The following is an 11543-nucleotide window of genomic DNA, read 5'->3' on the forward strand; positions in this document are numbered from 1 at the left end:
GAGGTTTTTACAATCCTCTTTGCAGATATTTAATGATTGGATACACAAAGAAAAACATTCTGAAAAATGAATTTGTTTTGAAGAGATAGTAAAGCAATTTTATCAAGTAGAAAGATACCTGCCTCTCTTACCACACTTCATCTACCAGTCTTCATCCAGTTTGTTCCTTGATGCTGCTCTAACCTATCATTTCCTTCCTTTCAGTTCTCTCTTTTCCTTTTTCTCTTCATTTTTTCTACAGGACTGACACTACTTTCTGAATTTATTCCCCCTCACTGGACAAGCAGTACCCATGAGACAGTCTTCTTTTTTGTCTCTTTTTTTGGTAGTAAAAACACAAGTTCCTTGGAACTTCCTCTTCTTAAGCTCTCTCCAAGTTCTCCCACATATGAGAATAAAAAATAAAAGAATGATGCTGTCAGTGGTGATGCACACCAGGGCCTACCAACAAAGAGTAAAAGCATTACATTATACACCTGGTAAAAGCATTCAGTTGTGGAGATTATATGGTACTGCTAAATTAGAGCAGAGTGTTTTGTAGGAGGAAAATCCATGATTAAAATATTTCATATTCCACCTTGCACTGCAATAATGTAATAAGAACTGCCTTGATTAAAAAAAAACAACAAAACCAAAACCAAAAAACCCCACAAAAACAACAAACAAAGCCAACAAAAACAGACTATCTCATGTTTAAAGCTGAAGTTTAGTGTACATATACACCAGGGAGAACCAATGTCACAGAAAAGAGTGAATCAATGCCCGTTTTCCAAAGCCTCTGAATGAGGATCACACACCTTTCTGGAAGTCATGCTGTGACTGAACTACCCTCAGCAGAAGGGCAGCCATTCCATGGCTTCTTTTCCACTAGAGGTCAGGCTGAAGGAGCTAATGATCTATTTGAGCCTTCAGAATCTATGAGTGGGAGTCACTAACCAAGATTTGGAAGCCTGACTATCACTTAAAGTGAATCACAAAGAGGTATTAGATTTCTAAGCGTCCAGCAGCCAGAGATATTTAATCATGAGAGTATTTTAACACATGTCAATACAACCTTCCAGAGAACACTTGGTGCCATCTCAGTTGGCAAGACAACATTTGGAAAAGAGAAAAGTTCTTCCTAATCTTCAACCTTGAAATGAAAACTCCATTAGCTTGAATAATGACAGACAACACTTTAAAAACAGTATTCTAAAAGTTCTGCTTTTTCTTTTTCGCTCTTAGAAAAGATATACATTACAAGCATTTGCCATGAAAAATCTAGATTGAATTTGTTTCTGTAAATAGCTAGGAATAGATGCAGCTAAGCAATAATCAACTTCAGGTAAACAGAATTTTTCCAAACCCCAAAGTGATTTGAGTTAAGAGCCCAGGCTTTTCTTCTTCTGTATTTTGATGACAAGCAATTCTATCACTTACAGAAGCATTGACCCAGCTTCTTGAAATAAATACCTTGAAGGCGGTGAAGCTCAGACACACACACGTGTCTGAAAATTCCAGGAAATGTTTAATGTATCATTTATAGTTTTAAACACATTCTTCACTGTGACAGGACAAAAAGTCAAGATCAAACAGCAAGTCCTTGCTCAGAGCTTTTCACCAGTCATCATCTCTTCCAACAATTCAGTACCTTCAGTGCATGTGTCTGCAGCCAGGAAAACCAGCACAAAGTCATTTTGCCCACGGGCTTTTAAACAGTTACCCACACAAACAAAAACTAAACTGAGGAATTGCTCAGGGTCACATTTCTGAAGACAAAGCAGCCCATGAAATTCCCTCAGAGATGAGCTCAGCTAACCAGGTTCTGTCAGCTGGCATTTTGAGGTGCTTCACGGTCAACTGTTAAGAGCCACTTCAAAGATACACAACATACCTAGGAGAAGAACACAAAATACCAGGAATAATGAGAAGAGAAAAGAAACCCTGTGGTTTCTCCAGTTGCCCAAGATTGGTGGTGGGAACAAGGGGCATAATAAACAGAAATAAAGCATAGAAGCTGATGGTTTGACCTCTTTTTCCATGGCTCTCATGGAGCAGCCCTTTCTGTACTTTCACCAGGTCAAAGGGAGCACACCTGCTGATAACAGTTCAGTTGTTTCATCAGTTACAGGTTACTTCAGTTCATGATTTTGCAAGAGGACCTGATACTAGCAGGCTGAAATCCATGTGCATGTTTTAAAGGTGAAAATACAGTTTAGCTGAGCAATAAATTCAACTAACACACCCTTCCTCCTTTGCTATTTCCCCTGAAATACACCAACCTATCAAAATTTACAGCTGTACAACAGGCACAGTGCACTTCTACAGGGCAGGGAGCAGAGAAATGCAAGAGCTGTGTGACAAGGACCACTCCAACAGAGTTTTTGTGGAGCTGGCAGTCGGCATTTGACGGAATCTGGTAAGGCACATTTCCCAGATTGAGCACGTACCCCGCCCAGATGCACAGATGGTATTTGTGGGAGCAAAAGGAAAATAAAATATAGGTTTAAAATAAATGCAAGAGAAACACAGAATAATATTGAATCACTCTAGGTATTTCTAAGGGTTTCCAGTTATCTTTTCTACTTCTCGGCACATACGAGTGTATGTTCTGGGCTTTGCAACGACCAAGCAAATGGAAGGGATTTAAAACCAGTTTTGTTTCAAATATAAGATCACAAAATTAAAGACAGTCTCCAGGAATGAGATTTCTGTACAGAAGCTTGATGCAAAACGAGCTGAAAATGCTGCTCCTGCATATGCCTGGCATTGACAACCAAGCTTGTCTGAAGAGCCTTTTCCATGCTGAGGAGAGGGCTCGCTCTGCTGCTGAATTTCAAATGGGACCCTCTGCACAGTGGCTCCATTCCCTTTGTTTGAAATGGATGGAAAGACATATCTGGGGAGGAAGAGGCAAGCCATGAAGTAGCGAGGAAAGACTTTTAGATGCTGTTGTGATGATATAAGGAAGCCAGAGTAGGCACAGACTGATGAGAGCTGGCAGGCTGGCTGTGACCGTGATTGGTTTGGGACACAGCTCCAGGCTGCAGCCTTGCTCCTTCACCCTCCATCACTGCTCCTTCTCAAACCAGAAGAGCTGTTGGCCTCTGCCACAGTGATATCATCCAAGGTAGCTGCTCTCAAGATCCCATGAAACCTAGCAGAGGAAGAAGGAACAGGAGGAAAATAGCACAGGTTGGAAGAGGTGGAGAGAGGTGTGAGAAGAAACACAAAAGCTCATGTTTCCTGCTGGAGCCTCTGCTAACCCAGAGGTGCTGATGTGTGCTTACTGTGCCATGGCAGCCATTGACGCTCCCCATTGTTCAACTTTTAATCATTATCTCCTCTCATCCTCCTTCTAGAAGATCCAGATCTTTGTTACTTTACTCATTAGTTAGACTTAACTTTTGGTAAATCAGTGTTAACTTCTTGATTTCAAGTTCCAGCCTCTCTTCTTTAGTAGACATGATCCAACTACATCCAACTACTTACCTACTACACTTAAATTGCAATAAAAACCCTCTTTCTTTGGATTAAACCAGTCTCTCTGAATTCTTCCCCATTCCTCCTGTCACCTTTCTGATTGGCAGCCTAACACAACACTGCACCAACATCCACCTCACAACTGTGGGTAGGTAGGAAAGCCCTCCAGCGTTATTTCTTGCAGTACTAAAACTATTGCTCCCATGCAAAAAGCAGAACAAAAATCTTTGATATGTGGAAGCAGCAGTGAGAACTCTCCATCTCCTCTCTGGAACTCTCTATCTCCCTTGTGGGCACAGCTTCTGGGGTAGGAAAGGAAACCAAAGGTGTTGTGCCCTGGCTTCTGCCATTTAAAACTTCTCAATGACCAGCACACTGCATGTAGACTTTTCTGGGTCACTTGAAATCTCCTGCTATTATTTAAGCCAGAGCTACTAAAGAACCCCAAAATAACCAACCAACCAAAAAGAAGCCAAGGAAAAGTCTTTAAAGAATGTATTTCAAATTAACACATCACAGAAAAGATGTAAGCAAAGAGCAAAACTTCCTATCAGAAACATATTTATGACAGTATGACACACAGACTAATTATATATGTACATCTGGATTACTTGATAGCTACATTTGCAAGTGTCATTCATTTTATGCTGAATTTATTCAAAAATGAAAAAAAAAAATCCTCTACAAAGGGTCTACGCTTCATCCAGACACAAAACCTACATTTGCAGGAACTCCAGCAAAAATAATTAGTTAAAATTTTAACCAGTTTCTCCAAAGAATTTAGCACAAATATGTTCTTTCTTTTTAATCTATTCAACTGAAAGAAATGGAGCTGCAATGGTTTAGGTTTTTTAATCCCAAAGTGGATTATACAAACATTTTCATCAAAGATTTTTTTACAACAAGACTAGCATTACTGGTTATATCTTATTATTAAGGTAAGCTCTCTTCAAAGAACTGTATGATTGGAATCTCTTCCTGATACATAGTGACATGCTATTTGCTGGCTGCAGTGTGAAGAGTCAAAATGAAAACAAAAATACAAACAGGCTTTTTTTTAATCTTGTCTTTATTGATTTAGACTTCAGAGCTACAGCCAAAAATAGTGCATCTGTAGAAAATTATCAAACACTCTATCAATACAGCATCATGGCATGTTTAGAATTGTAAGCACTTGACAAATCACAAAGGGAGCATCCAATCTAGTGTTTGGCAGTGCAACCCATGCACAGGGAATACAGGGAGAAGGATTCTTTTTTTTATCTCTAAAAAAGAAACACTTCTGTACAGGAACAAAAACCTTTCATTGAAAAGAAGAATTCCAGTTAGGATGGAAGACTCATTGGCTCACTCAAGACATGATGGTACAGTGCTGGGAACTTTGTGTGGAATGTCAAAGGGGACACGGAAGCTACAGCTCTGCTACAGGAGCCACGCTGTCTTCAGGACTCTGTAGGCCATGGAGAAGGTCACTGAGTAGCCAACTGCCCAAGACAAACCTCTTCCAGGCTGGGGAAGAGGGATCAAGTATGCAAAAGTGTGAAAGATCCTAGCCCCTACAAAGATCCTGAAGTGCAGCAGGGCCGTGGAGAGCTCAGGGCCGCTCAGAGCGTACACCAGTCCAATGCCAACAAACGGGACAATGTTTTCCAGGTCATTCAGGTGGCCTCTGGAGAAAGAAGCAAAGTTATTTTAAAGTGTTGTATTTTGTTGAATAAACCACTTCAAGCCTCATTATTTTTCAATATCTTCAGAGCATGCTACTGTTCAACAACTCTTGGCTTCCTCTGCAGAGGGGACCTGATTCATTACTGAAATGATTTTGGCATGTTCACCTGACATCACTCTGGTCTCTCCTGCTGCACCCCACATTTTTAAGCTTCTGATCTTCTGTATGAAAGGTATTAGTTTTTCCCCAGGATCTTGCTAATACTAAGGAGTTACATGAGGTGTCCGAGTGCACGTGGGTGTGCAAGAATGCAAAGTCAGGGAAAAAAAGAGGTAGCTGTTTTCTTGGAGCCTCTCTCAATTACCATCAATTAACTGGAGGGCTGTGACTGAAGCTATTACAGTTCATGGCCTAGATGATCTATTCTAATCCCATAATCCAGTTTGTGGTGTCCATAAAGAAAATATGAAATAGCCTACATAGGAGCTGCTATGTTCATCAAATGTTCATGAAGTCCCATCATCTTGAAGAAGGTTATTTTTGAACATCTAACAGGTGTGACAGTTATGCTTTTCGTTCATTTTCTTCACTTTGAGCACTAAAATAGCTGAAAAATGTTTGAAATTTTGAAACCATAATTTACTAAAAATGTGTTGAGACTGAACTCATATCTTGAAGTGTTCTTTCACACCCCTTCCTAAGCTTTCTCAGCTCCCTTCACCTCTTTAGATAAATTATACTTCCAGCCCAATTTACTGATTGAAACAATGTCTAAGCTTTACTAATGATGTCAAATTTCAGAGCCAACTGGAATCAGGTCATGGCACTGTCTTGCAGCTGCTTTTAGAATATATTTATAATTACAAGGAAACATAACCCTCCAGATATTTTATTCTCAGTCCTCATAAAAGTAGTCTGAAGAAAGTAATCTTTTTTCTTGAAAAAAAAATCTTTTTCCCCATAAACTGAACACATTTCAATCACTTATACAAAAGAGAAGCCATGCTAAATTTATGTGACATTATCTGCTGCCATGAAGCTTGCAGAAGAAAATATATTAAACTTTCACTAAGAACCACAGTTAGGAGGAAAATATGGATGCTGCAACACCAACACAGTAACTAGAACCAAGCTTACTTACTAGGTCTAGGGATGTCTGAGAAACTCCACAAAACAGGATTTGAAAATTTAGTGTTTTAAAAATCTATTCCATGAAAATTACATGATGGTTGTCATTTCTCTACCACAACAATTTGAGTTAAATGGGTAATAAAGTTAGTCTCAACTTAGCTGCCCTCTTACAATTTACAAAGAGAAAGGAATTAGACCTCATAATAAAAGTTTCCACTTTTATGTAACACCCATGAAATTAAGCAACAGCTTTCCTGAACTACTCAGGGGCAGAAAAGGAAGGAGCAGAACATCTTTACAGCCCACTTAGATAAGGCTCTTCTTTCTTTCTGAAATTTTAATCTACAAGAGGCATACAGAAATATGCTTTGTGAAACAACAGCCATTATTTGCAAGGATGCAGTGTTCTTAAAACAGCACTGGTATATATTTTCAAGGTCTTCCCTAATGGAGGTTTAAATGACAAGAGTTCATTGACATTCAAGCTTTTGGTATAAAAATAAACTCAGCTTCATCAAGGAATAATCCTATAGAAAGCATTCAATTAAAGTTTTCCTTGTTAGTATAGGTGTATCAAACAGCATCCTGAAATTTAGGATTTTGGAAACAGAAAATTTTGCCATGAGCTACATCAACTTGCGGTCATATTTTACAGTGTGCTTACCATTTTGCCAATCAGACACCACCCAAGAGTCAGCTATTATAACCAGACAGAGGCTTATTGTTCTGGGAATGCACATTGACCATTTGAACGTGGAATGGTTTATTTGTTTAAACTAATTAATGTATTACATTGCTACATAAAGCACCATGAAACACACACAAGCTTGACAGAGAATGAGGTGAAATTAACTCCTTGATTTAATATTATTCTGTTATTTAAAATAACCTTTTCAGGTTCCTATGTATTACCTGCGTACACGTTCAACATCTGGATCAGTCCTCAGGAATTTCTTAGCACTCTCCCCTTTTCCAAATGATGCTGTATCTTCTGGGTTGACAAATGCCTGTTTCAAACATGAGCACACAAGTGACATTAGCAGCCAAAATGTTTTATCCAGTCAAGGCAGCTTGCTGTAAAGGTCACTCTTTTTACCAATGCCTCAATAACCTCACTTAACTTACCCGAAGTTAAAAGCACAGGGAATAATACAATGTTTGCTGCTTTCTTGAGCCCAGCCTGTACACTTGTGTGCTGACAAATTAATGCAATGCAATTTATGCATTTAGATAAAGCCTTCTTGTGAGATGAACAAGCCTGCGGTAACCCCAGTATGCTGGCAGAACACAGGCACATACAAGGTGGAAACTCTCAAGTCTCTTTTTCACCATTCCTGACAAATTATCTGAAAGTCCTTTTGGATCCCTTCCTTCTGCAGAAGCCTACACAGCAACAGCATCCAACAGCCTTATTCCCATTCTCATTTATGACCAAGGAAGTGTCTCCCTATCCTCTTAGATACAAATTCTTACACTTACATGACCCATTATTATCTCAAAATACTGCAAGACACTACTTGAAAACAACATTTGATTCAGGCACTGCAGACTCAATGTACAGTTGACTTCTCCCTGCTGACACATGTAGTAACATATGCATTCTGTGGACTGCTAAGGCACATACAAGTCAAGAAAATATTTTGATTTTAGGAGAGCTACATGATTGCTTTCCAAGGCAGCCTTGATCCCTTATTTGAGTAATATCCTCAGTCTCAGAATTCTAGAGATGCATTAATATATATAAATAGCTGTGATATCTCTGTATTTCAATATAAATGTCAGTCTGTTCTCTCAGCCGGTATTTCCAAAAGATTACCTTCCTTGTGATCCTGAAGTATGCTGTTATCAGACTCATTAGCATCATCTTTAGAAGAACAATGGCTGTGTAAGTAGCATAAGCCCGGAAGACTTCATTGTCAATTAACTGCGTTGATTTGGCCATTTCTCCCCTTCTCACTGACGACCTCTAAAAAACATTAAAAGTTAGTTAAAAAAAAAAAAACATCCTTGCAATCCAAAGTTCTGACAACAACATTGTGTTAATAGCCTTGTTTTTTTAGCATCACTGCAATTACAGCATGATTTTGCCACCGTGGAAAGTTTCTTTTTAAGCAATTTTCTACCTTTTTTGTTTTTTCACAATAGCATAATATATCTTAAGATGATAAATTATAATATTTTGCTTCCATTATAAGTGCTTATTAAACTGTCAAAGTACAAACTACCAAAATATTTAATGTAATTGCAGGAACAACACTTAGTCACAGAAATTAGTACTCTTCTGAAATAACACAAGGATTTAGACCAATTTTAGACCAATTCATTTGAATTAGCAAATTTCCCTAAGCAGTTACCAGGATAGGAGGAGTATGTGACAATACTATGAACTATGAAATGTAAAGAGGAAAATTAGTATTGCCTACCCTTTTTTGTGTGTAAAATGACACAATTATAATTGCACTTCAGCTTTCAAACTAACCAGTATCTTCCTACCCAGCAGTAACTTGTGATCAAACCGAGTTGAACATGTATCTTTCCCCTTTGAGACCTTGTTCTTAAAAATTGCTTTTAGCATGACTCACAGGCAAAGATTAAGTTGTAATGACAAAAAGGAGAGGACTACTTCTGCTTTTATCATGGGAGGTTTAAACTAATGAAGTCTCTTTCCAATGAGACCGTGCCAAATCCACAATCCTATGGAGGCAGTACCTTTTATCAACACCAGAAAGTTAAGAGGTGCTGAGGAGTGAATGCAGGTGAAAAAAAAAAGCACATCCCCATGCACATTCAATTTTTGCCCTGCACAGACCCAGGCTTTTGCCTCACCAAGTGCTTCAACCATGCATTTAGTGACTAGGAATCCATACAACTAGGATGTCTTAGCTTCACTAGAGAGCGAAATAAATGATTTTTTTTTTTTTTGTTACAGCTAACTCACTTCCTGTAATATAACTTTAACAATAGTAATAAAAATGTTAATATTCATTTGATTACACTTTAAACAACCTCTCATCTAGCTTTCAGCACAGTCAGCTATTGCCAAACAAGGGGAACTTGATGAGCAAAGAGCACGATGGAAGACTTGCTCTGAAGGTGTGTCCTTGGTGAGGAAGTGGGCAGGATGGAGGTAAGCAGCTGTTTGCTCAGTGAAAACAAAGCTTGCCTTGCCTGGACCTGCTGTGGTGATGGCATTCTTCTCCCTCTTGTATCATTTCTAAAACAGTGCTTGGGTCACTGGGCCCAGCACTGGGCCTGCGGACCCTGGGAAATTAATTCACTGTAACTCTCCCTCCTCTCTCATTACAGTCCAGCTCCCAAGATAAACAGCGACTTGGCAAAGGCTCCTCTCAGAAATGGACAGCAACTGTTCCCATTCACTTTAACAATCTCGTTAACATGTTACAATAGAACTGTCCCGCGAGTCTTAACTTTGTATCACGGCAAAAAGCACACAGTGATCCACACAACAAAAATAAAGTAAATCCACGGCGTCAGAGCATCTTCCCCTAAACTATGCTGAAAATGCAGCCACGAATGATGCCAAGTCATTGGCATGGGACAGTATTCAGCAGCACTTTGGGAGCTTCACCACATTTATCCACCTCCCCTCGCTGCCCCCCGAGCTCCCGGCATGCCCAGGCCCTGCCTTCAGCACAAAATGGAAGGGCACCGAAAAACCCGGGATTTCAGCGCCAGCAGAAATTGCAAAAACAAACCCCAAGTACGCAAACAGCACGGGGTTTTAAGGAATGTGCCCATTACGGTTACAAAAAGCCTGATGTACATGGGTAATATTAATAATAAAAACGGTAATAATAATGGTATGGCCCGGAGCAGCGGCCGGGCTCAGACCCTCCCGCCGCCCCCGCCACGCGTGTCCCGGGGCCGCGGGCCTCCACGGGCCCACCCGGGCCGCTTGTTTGTGCGCGTTCCAAACGCGACTTCTCCAAGCGCCGTGCGGCCGCTGGCTCCGCTCCCAATCCAGCTGCAGATTCCCGGCCCGGCCCTCGGCAGATGCCGCCTCCCCGGGTCGCCCCTCACGCCGCGCTCCCCGCACCGCCCTCCCGCATCCGGGCGGGCTCGGCCCCCGGGCCCCGCTGGGCCCCACCGCCCTCGCAGCGCCCGCACCTGGGCTGTGCCCGCACCTCGGCCGTGCCCGCGGCGATCCGAGCCCCGCTGCTCCCCGGCGGACACTGCGGCTCGGCCCGGCCCGGCCCCGCCTCGCCCCGCCGGCCGCGGAGGCGGGTCCCGCCCGGGCCGCCCTCACGGAGCCCCGCGGGCTCGGGGCGGGAGCGGCGGGTCAGGACTGGAGCCCGGCAAAGCTGGGAGGAAGAGAAGGAAAACTTGTGAGAACGAGCGAGGGAAAGCCCTGCTGTCTGAACACCCTAGGGCAGCGGGAAGCAAAGGCTGTCACCCAGACAGGCGCTCTGTAGTGACAGCCAAGTCCAGCGATTGTGCAAATTCCCAAGAGGGCTCAAAGCTTACCTAAAAGTCTCAGTATTTCGTCCCTCACCTGTTCTGGTAGACCTTTACTTTTACCAAAGGGCAAGAAAATTAAACCTGCATTGCCAAGCTGCTTGTATTGCCAAGCCATCAGCGCTGTTCCAATGGATATGCCTCATGTTGCTTTGCATAGTGAAACAGAAAATTAAGGAACTCTGGCCACAGAGTTCTCCTACCAGTGTGCTACAGTGTGATGAACAGAGGGAACCTGGTGTGCGAGCTTCCCCCTGGTTCTTCAGGGAGAATTATGTTATCCCCACAGCTCTCCTCTTCAACAGGAGCAACGCTTGTGACTAAGCAGCTCATGATAAGCAAGACTGAAAAAAATAGACATAAATGTACTCGGATGGCCAAAAGGGGTTCAAAGCTAATCCTAAAGATGTGTACACAGTAGGAAAGGAATACAATTTTTAAATCTGCATTCTTATGGAAAAATATCTACTCTTAGGTACATATATTCAGTGCTCACTGATGTTGCTTCTGTGCTTCATGTCATGTACTGTCATGTCATGTCAAATTCCTGTGTAACTCCTCTCTAAAATCATAAACCACAGTAAAGCTCAAATTTTAACAATCTTGTTAACACGTTATAACAGAACTGTCCTGCTAGTCTTAACTTTGTATCACAGTTCTGTAGTATCAGAACTGTTTTGAAATGCTGGTAGGGGTTGGGTTCAACAACCTTCGCTCTCACTAAGAACACGGCAAACAGTGCTTCTACTGAAATCAACCAAAAAACTCACAAGAGCATGGGTCCATCCCAGAGAATGGATTTATT

General features: G+C 41.4%; 1 protein-coding gene across 2 annotated transcripts; it reads right to left on the bottom strand.

The window, feature by feature from the left end:
* Positions 1-4513: 4513 nt before the first annotated feature.
* Positions 4514-10502, bottom strand: MGST1 (microsomal glutathione S-transferase 1). 2 transcript variants are annotated; one of them, XM_030960086.1, is made up of 4 exons: positions 10408-10502; positions 8079-8228; positions 7175-7269; positions 4514-5131 (listed from the first exon to the last, which is right to left on the bottom strand). In XM_030960086.1, the coding sequence occupies exons 2-4, from the start codon at positions 8202-8204 to the stop codon at positions 4885-4887; spliced, it is 468 nt and encodes a 155-aa protein (XP_030815946.1). In that variant the 5' UTR covers positions 8205-8228; positions 10408-10502; the 3' UTR covers positions 4514-4884. The 2 variants fall into 2 exon arrangements, with proteins under 2 accessions (XP_030815946.1, XP_030815945.1); XM_030960085.1 differs by having other exon boundaries at positions 10391-10494.
* Between the last annotated feature and the right edge of the window lie 1041 nt (positions 10503-11543).

Source organism: Camarhynchus parvulus, chromosome 1A, assembly GCF_901933205.1.
Source record: "Camarhynchus parvulus chromosome 1A, STF_HiC, whole genome shotgun sequence".
In the NCBI taxonomy this organism is placed as follows: Eukaryota; Metazoa; Chordata; class Aves; order Passeriformes; family Thraupidae; genus Camarhynchus; species Camarhynchus parvulus.